General features: G+C 48.1%; 2 protein-coding genes across 2 annotated transcripts; one reads left to right on the top strand and one right to left on the bottom strand.

Moving 5' to 3' along the window:
• Window positions 1–538: 538 nt before the first annotated feature.
• Window positions 539–1,216, top strand: LOC135373383 (uncharacterized). Its single transcript, XM_064606599.1, has one exon. The coding sequence runs from the start codon at window positions 539–541 to the stop codon at window positions 1,214–1,216; it is 678 nt and encodes a 225-aa protein (XP_064462669.1).
• Window positions 1,217–14,234: 13,018 nt separating this feature from the next.
• On the bottom strand, window positions 14,235–14,909 carry LOC135373382 (uncharacterized). Its single transcript, XM_064606598.1, has one exon. It carries the CDS (start codon window positions 14,907–14,909, stop codon window positions 14,235–14,237), a length of 675 nt encoding a protein of 224 aa, XP_064462668.1.
• Window positions 14,910–18,326: the final 3,417 nt, after the last annotated feature.

The raw sequence follows: 18,326 nt of genomic DNA, 5'->3' as shown, positions 1-18,326 counted from the left end.
GCTTTCCCGTGTCTGGGAAAAGGGGGATCCTGGCAGTTGAGTGGACTCGGAGGTTGGTTTGGACCCTTCGGGGCCCCTCTGGGAAAACAACACACTGCTTTGGCTCCTGCTTCCCATAGACGGGTGGTCCTGGAAGGCCCGGCCAGGACTATTCAGCTAGTCGCCATCTCTCCTTTCATTGCTTTCTCTTTATATTCTACCCCCTTTGCTCCCTTTCTCTTTTCACCTACTTTGCCGGCAAGGGTCAACCTTGGGCAGTCTTTCACCCTCCAGAAGCTGCACGTGGGTATAGTGTGAACGAACCTGCTACGGCGCTAAGCGCGGTCCCCTGGTTGGGCTCCGTGGTGGGCGGCAGGACTTTTGCACGAATAGTTCCATTACATGTATGGCTTCTAATTCTTTATCACCCAATGATCGGAGCCTGAAAAGGTCCAGCACCGAGCATAAGAATACTTTCCTATACAGACCCGAACCTGAACCATGGCATGCAAAGTTTCTCGTGGTACACTCCAAAGACGAAACAAAACCACTTTCGAAAATGTCACCATTTGCAGTTGCTAAAGCATTGGAAAGTGTAGTTGGCAAGAACTACAGCGCCAAGAAGCTGAGCAGTGGTGACATTCAAGTCCAAGTGGAGAACCGAAAACAAAGTAATGCACTGTATTCCCACACCCACATCGAAGAAACAGCTGTAACCGTAAGCTCTCACCGCTGTTTGAACATCGTAAGAGGTGTGATATCTGAGAGTGAACTACTTGAGTGCTCAGACTACGAACTTGAGGAAGGGCTGGCTGACGAGGGTGTAGTCTCAGCAAAACGAATCGTGATGCGCAGAGATGGGAAAGAGATTCCCACGAAACACGTAGTCCTGTCTTTCAAGCTCCACAGTCTTCCATCAACAATCAAAGCTGGCTATCTAAACTGTCATGTGAGGGCATATATCCCCAATCCAAGACGCTGCTACAAGTGCAAGAAGTTTGGCCACGGTTCGCATGTGTGTCGTGGACAGGCTGTCTGTGCAAGGTGTGCTGGTAAAGACCACTCGTCAGAGACATGCTCAAATGATATCCGTTGCACCAACTGTGAAGGTAGCCACCCCACGTACTCCAGATCCTGTCCTTTCTGGCAGGAGGAGAAACAGGTTCTCAAAATAAAGTTTGAGCAAAACGTCACGTACCGAGCGGCGAGAGCCCAGCTACAGTTCCAGAAGAAATGAACTTTCTCTGATGTGGTGCGCAGGGGAGTGGCACCACTCAGAGTTTCAGTGGAGACCCAGACCTCTGGGCCTCCACACCACACTCTCCAACTGAAAGAGAAGGTCACAGAGGTGCTTCCTCCAGTGGCCACACAGCCAATCACCCAGGGAGAGGCCGCCACAGCCTCAAAGGAGGTTGTTGTATCTGTAGAGGAGGTGGTGTCCCTCTACATGAGTCCTGACCGGCGATGATGGAATGTCCCAGCGGGCAGATGGTCGTGGCCTCACGCTAGGACGGTGCCGGTAGAACTGCCGTGCCAGAGCCGTAGCGCGTGGCAGCAGAGGCACGTCTTCGTCATCACGCACGGGCCGCCACATATCTCCCTCCGTTTGGGACGGGATTGCCAAGGGCCTGTCCCAAAGTACAAGCCAAGACATGGATGTCGATGATGACGACTGCTTATCGCAGAAGTCGTCATCGAGTCTTCCAAGTACTACTACTTCGTCCTTGGGCAAAGAGCAGAGAAAGGAAAACACCGGCAGAGGACGGGGTCTGAAAGGCAAAGAACAGCAAAAGGCCCCTCCACCAAGGATACAAGCTCCTTGATTCTCTACATTCATGTTTCCACATTTCACGGGGTCTTCAAGTTTTCAGGTTGCATTTCAGTCCTTGGTGATCCCCTTCTTCTGCTTACTCCTAATGAGTTCCAGTTGCAAGAGTATCGTTCAGTGGAACTGTCGTGATCTTCTGGGGAATCTTGATGACATCGATGATATATCAGTCAGACACAGTGCTGTCTGTTTCTGTCTTCAAGAAACTAATCTGAACTTTGAAAATCCATGCCACCTCCGACGGTGGAACGTATACAGAAAAGACCGAACGAATGCTGCACGTGCTTCTGGAGGTGTGGCCATCCTCACGGCGAGAACACTCCCCACGAGAGATGTCCCACTTTCTACAAATCTTGAGGCTGTTGCAGTGCAGATTTGCACTGACCGTGTGATGACGGTGTGTTCTCTGTACCTGCCACCATCAGCTAAGGTCGAAGAAAAGCAACCTCAAGACCTTCTCAGACAGCTGCCACAGCCTTTTCTGCTGCTTGGAGATTTTAATGCACACCATCCCCTGTGGGGTTGCTCAAAAGTTGACACACGAGGTAGGATGTTAGAGAAAATGCTAACATCTTTGCCAATCTGCCTTCTCAACACAGGGAGTGCAACACATGTCAATTCGGCTTCACAGTCTTTCTCAGCTATTGACATTTCACTATGTAGTCCATCTGTATTCCAAGACATTTCATGGACAGTTGCCGACAGTCCTTACACTTCCCTCTTGTATTAAAACTCAATCAACTGGCAGCTACCCTCACTACCCGACCACCCCGTTGGAAAACACAATTTGCCGATGAAAGATGAAAGTCACTGAAAAGGTTAGCCAGCTGTAGGGATCGAACCCACATCTTCTGGATTGCCGGTCCAGGGCTCTACCAATTGAGCTAAGCTAACACGCCTCGCCAGCGACTTTCGGGGTGCGTCATCTGAAAGGACGACAAACCAGCCACTCACTCTCACTCACCCTCCTTTCACTCTTACATTTTTGCTCACTCATACACACATTCATACGACGGAAATCGACGCAAGCGGCACCTGTTGAACAAGAGATAAACTGATGTTCTGAGGCTGGAACAACATAGAGGGGACAGATACACACAAAGCCTCAAATTGCCTAAGAAATCAACGATGAAAGATGAAAGTCACTGAAAAGGTTAGCCAGCTGTAGGGATCGAACCCACATCTTCTGGATTGCCGGTCCAGGGCTCTACCAATTGAGCTAAGCTAACACGCCTCGCCAGCGACTTTCGGGGTGCGTCATCTGAAGGGACGACAAACCAGCCACTCACTCTCACTCACCCTCCTTTCACTCTTACATTTTTGCTCACTCATACACACATTCATACGACGGAAATCGACGCAAGCGGCACCTGTTGAACAAGAGATAAACTGATGTTCTGAGGCTGGAACAACATAGAGGGGACAGATACACACAAAGCCTCAAATTGCCTAAGAAATCAACGATGAAAGATGAAAGTCACTGAAAAGGTTAGCCAGCTGTAGGGATCGAACCCACATCTTCTGGATTGCCGGTCCAGGGCTCTACCAATTGAGCTAAGCTAACACGCCTCGCCAGCGACTTTCGGGGTGCGTCATCTGAAGGGACGACAAACCAGCCACTCACTCTCACTCACCCTCCTTTCACTCTTACATTTTTGCTCACTCATACACACATTCATACGACGGAAATCGACGCAAGCGGCACCTGTTGAACAAGAGATAAACTGATGTTCTGAGGCTGGAACAACATAGAGGGGACAGATACACACAAAGCCTCAAATTGCCTAAGAAATCAACGAGCCCTGGACCGGCAATCCAGAAGATGTGGGTTCGATCCCTACAGCTGGCTAACCTTTTCAGTGGCTTTCATCTTTCATCGTTGATTTCTTAGGCAATTTGAGGCTTGTGTGTATCTGTCCCCTCTATGTTGTTCCAGCCTCAGAACATCAGTTTATCTCTTGTTCAACAGGTGCCGCTTGCGTCGATTTCCGTCGTATGAATGTGTGTATGAGTGAGCAAAAATGTAAGAGTGAAAGGAGGGTGAGTGAGAGTGAGTGGCTGGTTTGTCGTCCCTTCAGATGACGCACCCCGAAAGTCGCTGGCGAGGCGTGTTAGCTTAGCTCAATTGGTAGAGCCCTGGACCGGCAATCCAGAAGATGTGGGTTCGATCCCTACAGCTGGCTAACCTTTTCAGTGACTTTCATCTTTCATCGTTGATTTCTTAGGCAATTTAAGGCTTTGTGTGTATCTGTCCCCTCTATGTTGTTCCAGCCTCAGAACATCAGTTTATCTCTTGTTCAACAGGTGCCGCTTGCGTCGATTTCCGTCGTATGAATGTGTGTATGAGTGAGCAAAAATGTAAGAGTGAAAGGAGGGTGAGTGAGAGTGAGTGGCTGGTTTGTCGTCCCTTCAGATGACGCACCCCGAAAGTCGCTGGCGAGGCGTGTTAGCTTAGCTCAATTGGTAGAGCCCTGGACCGGCAATCCAGAAGATGTGGGTTCGATCCCTACAGCTGGCTAACCTTTTCAGTGACTTTCATCTTTCATCGTTGATTTCTTAGGCAATTTGAGGCTTTGTGTGTATCTGTCCCCTCTATGTTGTTCCAGCCTCAGAACATCAGTTTATCTCTTGTACAATTTGCCGATTGGGGCTCTTTTAAACAAGAAGCCATTCTGTCAGCAGAATCACTTCATGGACTCGGCATTAATGAAGCAAATGACACCATTACAGACATTATTATTAACGCAGCCACTAAATCCATTCCGCAATCTTCAGGTCGTCTACCTAGACGCTGCAAGCCCTGGTGGACGAGTGACTGCGCGAACACCAGACGGGAGCAGAACCGTGCATGGGGTAAGTTTAGACGATACCCAACCCCAGCAAACTTACTCGCTTTTAAAAGAGCCCGTGCGAAAGCAAGGTGGACACGGCAACAAGCGAAACGGCAATCTTGGGAAAATTTCGTATCCACCTTAAATAGTAGCACTCCATCCAAGTTTGTATGGGACAGACTGAAAAAAATCAGAGGCGACTACAGGAGCTTCTCTGTTCCACTTCTGCAAATAAATGGAAGCACCTGTCAGAGCATCGAAGACCAGGCTGACGCCTTAGGTGAACATTTCCAAAACGTTTCCTCTTCTGCTCATTACACACGGGAGTTCTTGAAGATCAAGGATTCTGCCGAGAAGTGCACCCTGTCATGTGGTACTGGCGACAACTACGCTTACAATAGGCCTTTTACCATAACAGAACTTTTAAAAGCACTGAGAGTTTCAAAACAGACAGCTCCAGCGCCAGATCGCATCACGTACTCTATGCTGCAGCATTTAACACCTTCATCGCTAGAAACTCTTCTATGCTTCTTTAACTCTCTCTGGAATGAGGGCTGCCTCCTGTCCCGCTGGAAGGAGGCGATCATCATTCCACTGCTAAAATCAGGGAAAAGTCCTTCCAGTCCAAGCAGTTACAGGCCTATTGCCCTTACCAGTTGCTTAGGAAAAACTTTTGAACGTATGGTGAACTGTAGGCTTATGTACTACCTTGAAGAAAATGAATGCCTAGACCGATATCAGTGTGGCTTTAGAACTGCATGCTCAACAACAGACCAGCTATTGCGTTTGGAGACTGTTATTAGGGAGGCCTTTGTCAGACGGCAGCATTGTGTATCCATCTTTTTCGACCTCGAAAAGGCGTACGATACCGCCTGGCGGTATGGCATCCTTCGTGACCCACGCTCTTTTGGGATATGTGGTCGGCTCTTCTGTTGAATTGCAAACTTTCTTCAGGGGAGAACATTTAGGGTGCAGCTGGGAACTGTACAGTCCCGCCTGTTCACACAAGAGAATGGAGTCCCGCAGGGGTCTGTTCTAAGCGTAACACTCTTTATTGTAAAGATGAACTCTGTCGTCCATGCAATTCCACCGTCTGTCACATACTCCTTATATGTGGATGACATTCAAATATCCTGTTCTTCCACAAGCGTTTCTAGGTGTGAGAGACAGCTCCAGCTCCCCGGCGTCGGGAACTTGGCGCCCCCATCGCCCGGCAGCAGCCGCAGTAGCCCCCTCCTGCACCAACGGTTGGGTCGCCGCAGGAGGGAGACCCCCACGTATAGCTGTGCGTGGCTTTCCCGTGTCTGGGGAAAGGGGGATCCTGGCGGTTGAGTGGACCCGGAGGTTGTTTAGGACCCTTCTGGGCCCCTCCGGGAAAGCAACACACCGCTTTGGCCCCTGCTTCCCATAGTCGGGTGGTCCTGGAAGACCCGGCCAGGATTATTTAGCTAGTCGTCATCTCCATTTTCATTACTTTCTCTTCCTTGGTCTCCTTCTTTCTCTCCTTTTCCTCTTTTCACCTTCTTTGGCGGCAAGGGTCAACCTTGGGCAGTCTTTCACTCTCCAGAAGCTGCACTAGGGTATAGTGCAGGGGAAGTGTTAACGTGCAGACCGTACGTTCCCCTGGTTGGGCTCGGTGGTGGGCGGCACCCCACTGCACTGAATTACATACATATCTTTATGGATTCAGCCAGCACAAAAAATCAAGATCGACCCTTGAAAAGGGGTCGCACCGATAGAGTTAGACTTGATGTCGTAAGTTTAAACCCGGAACCCTGGTTCCCCAAAGTACTTGTGATAAAATCGGACAATGAATCCAAACCTCTTGCGAAAGTATCACCATTTCTAGTAGCAAAGGAACTAGAGAAACTTCTAGGCAAGTCTTACAATGCTAAAAAGCTAAACACTGGGGATCTTCAGGTTGAAGTCCACACAAAACAACAGAGTACCGCACTCCAAGGAATGAAACAGGTTGGTGACATCAAAGTTACGGTCACAACACACCGCACCTTAAACATAGTGAAAGGTGTGATATCCGAGGATGAACTCCTTTCTTGTTCGGAAGCAGAGATCGAGGAAGGATTGAAGGATCAAGGGGTTGTATGTGCAAAGCGCATTGTAATGAGAAGGGATGGTAAGGAAGTCCAAACAAAGCACGTAATACTCTCTTTTCAGCTACACACACTCCCGTCAGAGATCAAACCTGGCTACATTAACTGTTGTGTACGACCATTCATTCCAAACCCCAGACGATGCTTTAAATGTCAACGTTTCGGCCACAGCTCCCAGATGTGTCGCGGACAACAAGCTTGCCCAAAGTGTGCCGGTAATGACCACACGCCGGAGTCATGTAGCAAAGAATTTCACTGTGTCAATTGTCAAGGCAGCCATCCGGCATATTCGAGGTCATGCCCACGCTGGAAAGACGAAAAAGATATACTTAGAATCAGGACCGAACAAAAACTGACGTACAAGGCAGCAAAAGCACAGCTGGACTTTCAAAAGAAAGGAACGTTTTCTGAGGTGGTGCGTAGGGGAGTGGCACCACTCAGAGTATCCGTGGAGACCCAAACTTGTGGGCCTCCACTCCACACTCCCCATACACAAGAAATGTCTGCGGACAGTTCGCCTCCGCCGGCTCTACGGAGGTTGATGGCACGTTTTCAGTCTGGGATGGGCTCACTGGGAGCTCATCCCAGACTGCCACACACTCAATGGAGCTTGACGATGATGACTGCATGTCGCAGAAATCATCGTCAAGTCTTCCAAGTACACTGGACCAGAGAGCTCCTTCCCAAGGGAAGGAGCAAAGAGAAAAACATGGAGGTCGAGGTAGAGGCAAGTCAAAGGATAAACAGAGGCCCCCCCCCCGCCAAGGGTCACACCCCCTTAACACGCAATGTACAGAGTCCCTCTGCTCTTTCCAATTTCCATTCTAATTATGGGACAGGTATTCCTTCAGTGGAACTGTCGAGGCCTCTACAGTAACATTGATGATGTACACGATCTTTTTGAAAAGTACAGAGCTGTCTGTTTCTGCCTACAAGAAACATACCTACACGAAAAACACTTAAATCCTTTCCGCAGACATAATATTTTCAGGAAGGACCGGACAGACAGCGCACGTGCATCCGGTGGTGTGGCTGTAGTCCTTCCACAGTGCATACCTGCAAAACACTTTCCACTCGTTACAGACTTGGAGGCAGTAGCAGTCGAAGTGTGCCTCGACAGGACTCTCACGGTATGTTCAATGTACCTGCCCCCATCAGTGGTAATAGAGCAAAGAGATTTCGAAGACTTATGCAATCAACTTCCCCAGCCGTTTATGATTTTAGGCGACTTCAATGCCCACAATCCTTTGTGGGGAAGTTCAAAACTAGATGCACGGGGGAAAATGTTGGAGAGGGTCCTCCTTTCGGGGTCACTCTGTCTTCTGAATACTGGGCTACCTACTTATGTGAACTCTTCAACACAAAATTTTTCTTGCATAGACATTTCGCTATGCAACCCATCCATTTTCCAGTTTCTTGACTGGACAGTCGAACAGAATCCTCGGAGGAGTGATCACTTCCCTGTAGTCTTACATTTCCGAGGCCCTACAAACAGTCTCATGACACGACCACCACGGTGGAAACTGTCGGAGGCAGACTGGAATGTGTTCAGAGAAGAAGCCAATTTGGCGCCCTTGTCTTTTGAGATAATGTCGATCGAGGAATCAAATAATCTTGTCACCCAAATAATTATAGGTGCTGCTGAGCGAGCCATTCCACAAACATCTGGATGTCTTCCCAAACACCCCAAGCCTTGGTGGACTCATGAATGCAAGGAAACACGCAAGGAACAAAACCGTGCATGGGGCATCTTTCGTCGATACCCAACACCAGCAAACCTTCTTTCATTTAAGAAGGCACGTGCAAAGGCCAAATGGACCAGAAAGCAGGCGAAGCGATCGTCCTGGTGTAGCTTTGTTTGCTCTTTGACACAAAGAACTCCATCCAAAATAGTATGGGATAGGCTTCGAAAGATTAAAGGAGACTACAATGGCTTTTCAGTTCCTCTGCTTGAGGTCAATGGTGTTCCATGTAGTAACTTGGGTGAGCAGGCTGACGTGCTTGGTCAACATTTTCATGATGTATCAAGTAGTTCTCAGTACAGCAAGAACTTTCTGCTCGTCAAGCAACAATCCGAAAGACACGTTTTTCCAGTCAAAGGTGGGGAGAGACATTCGTATAACCAGCCTCTTACAATGGTGGAACTCCTGCGAGCACTGTCTTCAGTAAAAATCAGTGCTCCTGGATTAGACCGTATCACATATTCCATGCTTATGCACCTGTCAGAAGGATCAAAACAAGGTCTGCTCAAACTCTTCAATAAGATCTGGGACAAGGGGCAGATGCCATGATCATGGAAGATGGCTACAGTTATCCCATTGCTGAAACAAGGCAAAGATCCCTCAAACCCATCCAATTACAGACCTGTAGCCCTCACAAGTTGCTTAGGAAAAACGTTTGAGCGAATTGTCAACCATCGTCTGGTACACTACCTCGAACAAAATGGGTTATTAGACAAATACCAGTGTGGGTTCAGAGCGGGGTGTTCCACTGTTGACCATCTTATTCGATTGGAAACATCCATCAGAGAAGCCTTTGTAAGAAGGCAGCACTGCATGTCAGTTTTCTTCGATCTGCGGAAGGCTTACGATACCACTTGGCGGTATGGTATCCTTCGGGATTTGTACACTGTTGGAATACGTGGTAAACTGTTGCAATGTATCACTGACTTCCTTCGGGGACGCACCTTCAAGGTCAAACTTGGCACAACACTGTCACGCCCATTTGTACAAGAAAATGGCGTCCCGCAGGGATCTGTGCTCAGTGTCACTCTGTTTATTCTTAAAATGAATTCCATTGCAAATGTCATTCCCCCTTCGGTTACATACTCGCTATATGTGGATGATGTTCAAATTTCATGCTCTTCTGCTAGCATATCGAGATGTGAAAGACAACTTCAAATCACCATCAATAATCTCGTAAAATGGGCAAATGAGAACGGCTTCAAATTCTCAGCTGAAAAAACTGTCTGTGTCCCATTTTCGAGAGTCAGAGGGATGTTCCCCGATCCCTCGCTTAGAATGAACCGTCAAGAACTTGTTGTGAAGAGCGAACACAAATTCCTTGGTGTCATCTTTGACAAAAAGCTTACATTTGTTCCCCACATCAAGGACTTGAAAACTAGATGTGTGAGGGCATTGAACCTTCTTAAGATTATCGCCCACAGATCCTGGGGTGCAGACCGTGAAACGGTGCACCGCATCTACAACTGTGTTGTCAGGGCTAAACTTGACTATGGGTGCATAGTGTACGGGTCAGCCCGACAATCTGCTCTGAAATGCATAGATCCTGTTCACCACCACGCCTTGCGATTAATCCTGGGAGCATTCCGAACATCGCCTGTGCAAAGTCTCTATGTGCAATGCAATGAGTGGTCTCTCGAGAGACGACGGGCCTACCTTGGAATCCTCTATGCAATAAAAATTTCTAGCTACACAGAGCACGCTGCACTCTCATGTGTTACGGAGACTCGTTTTGAGCAAATGTTCTTGAACAAGCCAATAGTAATTCGCCCATTTAGCTTGCGAACACGGCAAAATGCTGAATTGTACAGTTTTACACTCGATTATTCTTCACTTTCAAAATGTAATGAAAGAATACCACCTTGGCAGCTAGTTATACCGTCAAACGTTTCCTTAACAAGGTACAACAAGAGAAACACAAACACTGTAGTTTTGAAGCAGGAGTTTGAGACTTTGAGGGAAAGCTTCGGCGACCATAGTGCCTTCTATACAGATGGATCAAAGAGTGAAGCCGGTGTATCGTGCGCTATGGTAACGGAGAACGTCACAAGGGCTAGCCGCTTACAACAGAAATTTTCAATTTTCAGCGCTGAGATCATTGGCCTGATGCTAGCATTGCGCTTCATCCTTGAAAATGGAATTAAATCATCGGTAGTCTACACAGATTCGCTCAGCGCTCTGTATGCTATTTGTGGACTGCAACGAACAAAAAACACTCTTGTCCAGCAAGCGCGATATCTTGCCAACACAGTTCTCAACAGGGGTTATCGCCTGACCCTTTGTTGGGTGCCCAGCCATGTAGGCATACAGGGGAATGAAAAAGCTGACCGGGCTGCTGCAGAGGCCGCGGCCTCAGGTGAGATCACCCCTACTGCCTTTCCTCATCAGGATTTGAGACCCCTACTGAGGAGGGCGATCAATCAAAAGTGGCAGGAATTTTGGACCACACAAAAGGATAACAAGTTGCACGTGATAAAACCCTATGTGAGAAGTCCCGGGTCAAGTCCATCAAACCGTTTACAAGATACATTAGCCTCCCGACTGAGAATTGGACACACGTACTTGACACATGGCTTCTTACTTCGACGTGAGGACCCTCCTATATGTGTGCAGTGTGGTGTCCAGCTGACCATTTTACACATTCTCTGTACATGTCCTTTTTTTGAGGAGCAACGCAAGAAACACTTTCAACAATTTTATAAGTATTTCCTGCCTTTCCACCCGACCCTGTTAATCGGTGACGAACCAGCTGTGCCTTTCCAAAAAGTGTTGCAGTTTTTAGAAGACATTAATATTCTCAAAAAGCTTTGAGGTTTTAACTTGTCCATTTTAGACTGCCACAGCTTGTTTTATTTACAAACATAGTCTTTGTTTAATTACATCAGTATATTTTTAACTCAGTTTTATGCACTCACCAGCATTTGGCGCATTATGGCCATAGTTGTCGATGCGCCATGAAAATCCTAATCATCATCATCATCAGCTCCAGCTCACCATAAACACACTTTCAGATTGGTCCACCAAAAACGGTTTCAAGTTTTCTCCTGAGAAAACTGTTTGTGTTCCATTCTCAAGAGTGAGGGGTGTGTTTCCTGAGCCCACACTCTGAATGATTGGCCAGGATATTACTGTCATGCCTGAACACAAATTCCTTGGTGTCATCTTTGACCAAAAGCTCAATTTCGTGTCTCACATAAAAAATCTCAGAGTCAAGTCAACGAAGGCCTTAAATATACTCAAGATCTTGTCGCACAGGTCTTGGGGTGCAGGCCGGGAAGTCCTGCGTCGTACTTATATTTCTGTCATTCGCTGAAAGCTTGACTACGGGTCTTTGGTTTATGGCTCTGCACGGAGGTCTGCCCTGGCGATTTTAGACCCAGTTCACCACCGAACATCACCAGTTGAAAGCTTGTATGCAGAGTGCAATGACTGGTCGCTGGAAAAACGGAGATTTTACCTTGCCTCTATATATGCAATGAAGGTGAGATCTTACCCGCAGCACCCTGCCCTAGCCTCTGCCACAGAAACCCGTTTCCATCAGCTGTTTTGAACAGACCTTCTGTCATCCCTCCTTTTAGTATGCGACTGTCCCTGGAAATGGAAGCTTACGGCTTCCCTGACCAGGGCAGGGTGACTCTAGTGTCAAGTGGTGGGAGGCTTCCCCCATGGCAACCACCACCAACACACAACACATCGTTATTAAAATATAAAAAGCAAGAAACTTCTACAGTTGTGCTCCAGCAGGAGTTCTTATCATTCAAGGACAGTTTTGGAGACCATGTCGCCCTTTACACGGATGGCTCTAAAGCGGGCTCAAAGGTTTCCTGTGCAATGGTCACAGGCACGTCTGTTGTGTCTCGCCGTCTGCCAAACACTTTTTCCATTTTCAGTGGAGAGGTATATGCTGTGATCCTTGCTTTTAATCATGTGTTACACTCTCACATTGATACGTCAGTCGTGTACATTGATTCCCTGAGCTGTCTACAAGCTATATGTAGCTTACGGAAACAAAAGAACCCGTTTGTGCAACAGGCCCAGCATTTATTGAGCCAAATTACAAACAAAGGTTTCTCTCGAACACTCTGCTGGGTGCCAAGTCACGTAGGTATACGTGGCAACGAGCAAGCCGACAAGGCCGCTGTCGATGCACTGTCGGCGACCTCGCATTTACAGAAGTGGCAGCTGAAGACTTGCGCTCAGTCATACGAAAGACGATTAATGAGAAATGGCAAAAACAATGGAACTCACAGAACACTAATAAACTCCATCTAATCAAACATGACATAGGCAACCCCACACATGCTTTCAGTAACCGGCTTCACGAAATTCTGTCAGCTCGGTTGCGTATTGGCCACACCTACCTGACGCACGGATTCCTTTTACGGGAGAAAGCGGTTCCCTGCAAGGCACACACTGGGGAGGAGGATCCACCCCAGTGTGTGCCTTGCAGGGAACCGCTTTCTGTTCTGCATATTCTGGTAATGTGCCCACTGCACGAAGCTCACCGTCGCCGCAACTTTCCCGCCTTTTATAAATATAACATTCCCTTCCATCCCGCACTTTTGCTGGGTGATGAGCCCCTGGTTACTTTTAATTGTGTATACAATTTTTTAAACGATGTTGGTTGCATCAAGTACCTTTAAACTACATTTTAACTGAATTATTCCCATTTTTAAATAGATGACATTTGATCATTGTCCTGGCGCATAATAGCCGTAGTCGCTCATGCGCCAGAAAAACCTTAATCACTCACTCACTCTGAAACAAGTAGAGCAGCCAGGCAGCTTCACGACGTCTGTTAATCTTCCGTTCAGGATACAAGTGCCAAGTACAACAGTTGAACAAGAGTGAGACGTATACTGCTCGACGTCCCGTCGAGCTGTCAAAGCAGGTTATTCTTACTTCCGCCTATCACTCGACTTCGAATGGATTGTATTTCAAACAGATGGTGGGTATTATACTTGGTCGTCCTTTGTGGCATTTAGTTACCGAAAGCACATTATTCTTACATCCGCCTATTACTCGACATTGAATGGATTGTATTTCAAACACATGGTGTGTATTATACTTGGTCGTCCTTTGTGGCATTTAGCTACCGAAAGCAGATTATTCTTATATCCGCCTATCACTCGACTTTGAATGGATTGTATTTCGAACACGTGGTGGGTATTATACTTGGTCGTCCTTGTAGGGCTCCTACTTCGGTGCGTGGGGCTTTAAGAGCAGAGAGCAGACATCCGTACTTCGGTTCGTCCAGCGAAAGAATGAGAGTGCGAGCTTCGTCTTTCGGCTCGCCTCGTGCTGCTCGGACATTTTCATGGCAGAAAAACGAAAGTAACGACGCAGAAGCAAGCGGTGAATTGCGAGTAAAAAAGAAAAGGTTTGCGATGACGCGAAAGGTGCAGTCTAACATGCCCCCCTGCGTCGAGCAAAACTTGAAAGAAATTGAACAGGTTGAAGATGGTTGTTCAACGAGAGTCTCTGAGACCGAAACCTTCATTGCACACCATGATTTTGGGGCCTGGTACGGCCTTCGTAAGTGAGTCCGCAATCATATCATCGGTGCGCAGGAAGGACAGTCTAAAATTCTTGTTCTCCACGTCATTCCTTGCAAAAAGAAGCTTGAGGTCAAACTGTTTGGTTCGTTGGTGGTGCATGGGGTTCTCTGTGATCTTCGTGGCAGACTGGTTGTCGCACCGCAGTTCCAACGTGTCAGTTCCGTACTGGTCGAACCCAAGCTCCGTCAGAAGTGTTTCAGCCATTTACCCTCTTTCATGGCTTCTGTGAGCGCAATGTATTCGGCTTCGCATGTCGACAACGCCACAATTTGATGCTTCGCTAATCGCCAGCTGATCGCTCCTTTGGACAAGGTGTAAACATAGGCGCTTCTGGACCTCCCAGTGTTGTACTCGTTCCAGCTGGCGTCGCTGAACACGACTAACGGTTCTTTGCAGGCGGTGTAAGTTATTCCAGCATTCCGCCTCCCCTTTAGGTACCGGAGTATTCTCTTTGCCATCCGCCAGTGGTGTTGCGTGTAGTTTGAGTTAAACTGACTTAGGAAATTCGCTGCGAAGGCAATGTCAGGGCGAGTACCTTGAACTAAATACATCAGGTTGCGTATGAGGCTTTGGTATGGGACGTTGGGGTCGGAGATGTTCTCGGACGTTTCTTCGCGCGATGCGCTTCGTCCTACCTCTATCGGTGCTTTTACTGGTTTGCTGCCTTCCATGTTAAAACGCTTCAAAATTTCGTCGACGTATTTCCTCTGGTTGATGGTCAACGTCTTGCGGAGTTTGTCGTGTTTTACTTCTATCCCCAAGATGTACGTGGGCTCTCCTGAATCTTTGAGCTCCACTTCCTTCCCCAGGTTCTTCATCGCTTTGTGTAGAAGTCGCGCTGATGTGGCCTTCATGAGCATATCGTCCACATATACGCTGAGGATAACCTTCTCAGGTCCTTTCCTCAGGACGTATACGCATCGATCGGCTTCAAGCCTTCTGTAACCTTGTTTTTTCAGGACGTTGTCAAGTGTAAGGTACCACATTCTTCCTGATTGCTTGAGACCATATAAAGCCTTTTGGAGTAGACAAACCTTTCCATCAGTTCCTGGGCACCCCAAAGGAGGCTCCATAAAAACTGTTTCTCATGGAGGTAGGCTGTCTTGACGTCTAGTTGGCGCATGATCATTCCTTCTTCGATCCCTAATGCTAGTAATGTACGTAAGCCGGTTAACTTTACCACGGGCGAGAATGTTTCGAAATAATCCACTCCTTGAACTTGTGAGCTTCCCACTGCAAACAGCCTGGCTTTAAATTTGTCTGTTTTCCCTGCTGCATCTCTCTTGATTCGATAAACCCATTTTGACTTCACCACCTTCATGTCTGATGTTCTCGGTACTAATACCCAGGTTTCCATCTGATGAAGAGAGGCTAGTTCCTGGTCCATCGCGTCGACCCATTGCGCGCGTTGAGGTGACGTCATGGCTTCGTCGTAAGAGTGTGGGTCCATCTGTTCTTCGGTTGCCATCTCACAGTAGCTCGCCTTCTTTGGGTCTACCTGCAGGCGTTCGACGGGCCGACGTGCTCGCGTAGACCGGCGCACGGGTACGTCCTGGGGTGGTGGCTCCACTTCTTGGTGGCTTTCGAGACTTTCGTTATCCTCGTGACCGACTGCTGGACTACTGATGGTACTGGTGTCGGTTGACTCTGAGATTCCAGGTTCTGGCGTGTCACCTCCTCCCTCAGCTTCCTGAACCGTACCATCCTGTTTCGTACCAAGAGGGATTACGACCTCGGTAGGTTCGCGTTGGCCTAGTCTTGGAGCGTGATGAGGAAACTGACGCTGCATATGGTACTGAAAGTCCTCACTGACTCCATTGCTGTAAGAGTCTTTGTCCAGCAGTGCCGATCCCTTCTTTTGTTCAATGAATTTAACGTCACGGCTTGCCAAAAATTCATTCGTCGTGGGATCGTAGAGACGGTAGGCCTTCCTATCATGGCAGTATCCCACGAAAATGAGCTCTCGGTTTTTCGGATCCAGCTTCTTCCTGTGTTTGTCTGGTATCCACGCATACGCAAGACAACTGGAAACTCTGAGATGTCGGACACACTGATAATTACCTGAGTATATCTGTTCTGGGCTATGCCCATCCAGTAGTCTCTTAGAGCAGCGGTTTCTGATGTAAGCCGCAGTGTTCACTGCTTCTGCCCAAAACACGAGGGGAAGACCCGCTTCGTGAAGAAGAGTCCTGGCAGTCTTTACAAGGGTCCTGTTCACGCGCTCAGCGATGCCGTTTTGAGCAGGCGAAAAAGGGGCGGTCTTCTCGTGAAATATCCCCTTTCGTTTCAGAAAATGAGCCAGGCGATGATTGATGAATTCACCGCCGTTGTCGCTGCGGATTCGTTTGACGCTCCGCCCACACTGTCTTTCCGCTGTAGTTATATAGCCCTGTAGTGCCTCAGCTGCCTCGCTTTTATGCTTTAAAAAGTGCACGGCTACTCGTCTGCTGTGGCCGTCCACGATAACCATGATGTACTTGCTGCCTCCGAGGGAATCCACTTGAAAGGGTCCACACAAATCTACGTGTAGCAGTGTAAGTACTTCTTCTGAACAGATTTCTCCTGCTCCCTGAAAAGGCCGGCGAGAGTGCTTGCCGGCGATGCAGTCCTCGCAGACTTGGGTGACTTTTGACAAAGGCGGTAATCCAGCAACTGCGTTTGTAGTGGACATTTTAACGAGCATATCAATATTCAGATGACCCATTCGACGATGCCACAGCGTCGTTACATTATCTATTGTGGCGTGGTCAGCTCTTTCACTGGCTGGTACGACTCCAGCGTTTAGCTTATAAATTCCGTTCACTTTGGCAGCCGAGAAAAGAAATTCGACTCCTTTGCGCGCTGTGCAGTCGTCATGGCTGAAGGTCACTTCCATCCCACTGTCGGTAAGATTAGATACCGAGATTAGATTATCCGTGATGCCAGGAACGTAGAGGACGTCTTTAGCTTTGAGGGTATTGTCCACGTAGTCGTTTCTGACACGAAAAATAACAGTTCCTGAGCCTTCGGCATCAATGCTTTTCCCGTTCGCCACTGTGACCTGTCGGTGATTCTCTTCCTTGAAGTCTCTTAGAATGTCGATGCAACCAGTCATGTGACTAGTGGCCCCGGAGACGATCGACCAATCGTCCGAACGACAGGTATTTTCAATTACTCCGAAGGCGAATTCTTTGGTGACTTGTTTAGTGTCGTCCTTTCCAGTCGATGACTTGGCAAATCTGGCTCCCTCTCTTGGCTTGTCACCTCGAAACCGTTCATCTCGACGGCGTTGCGACTGCAATTGTTTTCCATTAGTGTCCGTCTGACGACTCCAGCAATTTCGTGCATAATGTCTGGGTTTACCACAGTTGAAACATTTGAGTTGCCTTGCGTCCTTGTCTTGTGGGTACCTCTTGAACTGAGCACGGGCTTTGCAAGCCGCCTCGTCTCCAGAATCTTTCTTTTGACGCTGTTCCTCCTGGCAGATCGCATACTTCACCTTTTCGAGTGTAATATCTGCCATCGCACACATATCGAATCCCCGGGCTACTCCATAGTAAGCTCTCGGGAGCCCTTGGATGGCGATAGCAGCAGCCTCAGACTCTTCCAAAGTATCACCTAGGCTTCGTAGCTGTTCGCAGAGGGATTCCACTCGATGCATGTACTGCGATGCGTTCTCACTTTTACTCCATTAAATGTCATTCAAGTCCCGCTTCAGGGTAAGTTTCTTCTCCAGTAGGCGCCCTCTATTCACCTCTTCAAGTTTCTTCCATATACCTTTGGCGGATGTGTGGTTGAGGATGTAGCTGGTTTGAGCACTGGAAAGGGACTGCACCATCAAGTTTACAGCCTCCAGTTCACTCTTGTCCGATCGTGTTCTCTCCTCAGCATTTTCGGGAGGATCGCTTCCCAGTGAACCACCGATGTCCCAAGGACGTCTACATGATGTTACCCTCAGGACGATGACGACATCCTGAGGACATCCTGAAACATAATTTTGACATACTTGGGACATACTGAGAACTGCCAAAATAACATCCGCGCACGTCCCAAGGAAGTCCATAGTACGTCAATGATGACCTTTTACGGACCTCTAGTGGACCTTTTTCCCGTGCCTTACCAGGCCACCTGGCCGTTGCCAGCCAGGCTTACTGGCGTTCTCTGAACATTACATCAACACCGCACAACAGTGCGTATCAGTGGCACAAACAAGCAACATTAGATCAAACACTTTATTTCGTATGAAACTGAGCGTCATAGCATCGTATTACCTCACCAGGTATTATATCACAGCGTAA

The sequence above is a fragment of the Ornithodoros turicata genome, unplaced genomic scaffold (assembly GCF_037126465.1).
Source record: "Ornithodoros turicata isolate Travis unplaced genomic scaffold, ASM3712646v1 Chromosome24, whole genome shotgun sequence".
NCBI classification, from domain to species: domain Eukaryota; kingdom Metazoa; phylum Arthropoda; class Arachnida; order Ixodida; family Argasidae; genus Ornithodoros; species Ornithodoros turicata.
The sequence above is the reverse complement of the archived record's forward strand: the minus strand, read 5'-3'. Positions and strand labels throughout refer to the sequence as shown.

What these genes read in the sequence shown, in the direction of transcription:
- LOC135373383 (XM_064606599.1), top strand. Translation starts at nt 539, where the DNA reads ATGTCACCATTTGCAGTTGCTAAAGCATTGGAAAGTGTAGTTGGCAAG.
- LOC135373382 (XM_064606598.1), bottom strand. Translation starts at nt 14,909, where the DNA reads ATGCTCATGAAGGCCACATCAGCGCGACTTCTACACAAAGCGATGAAG.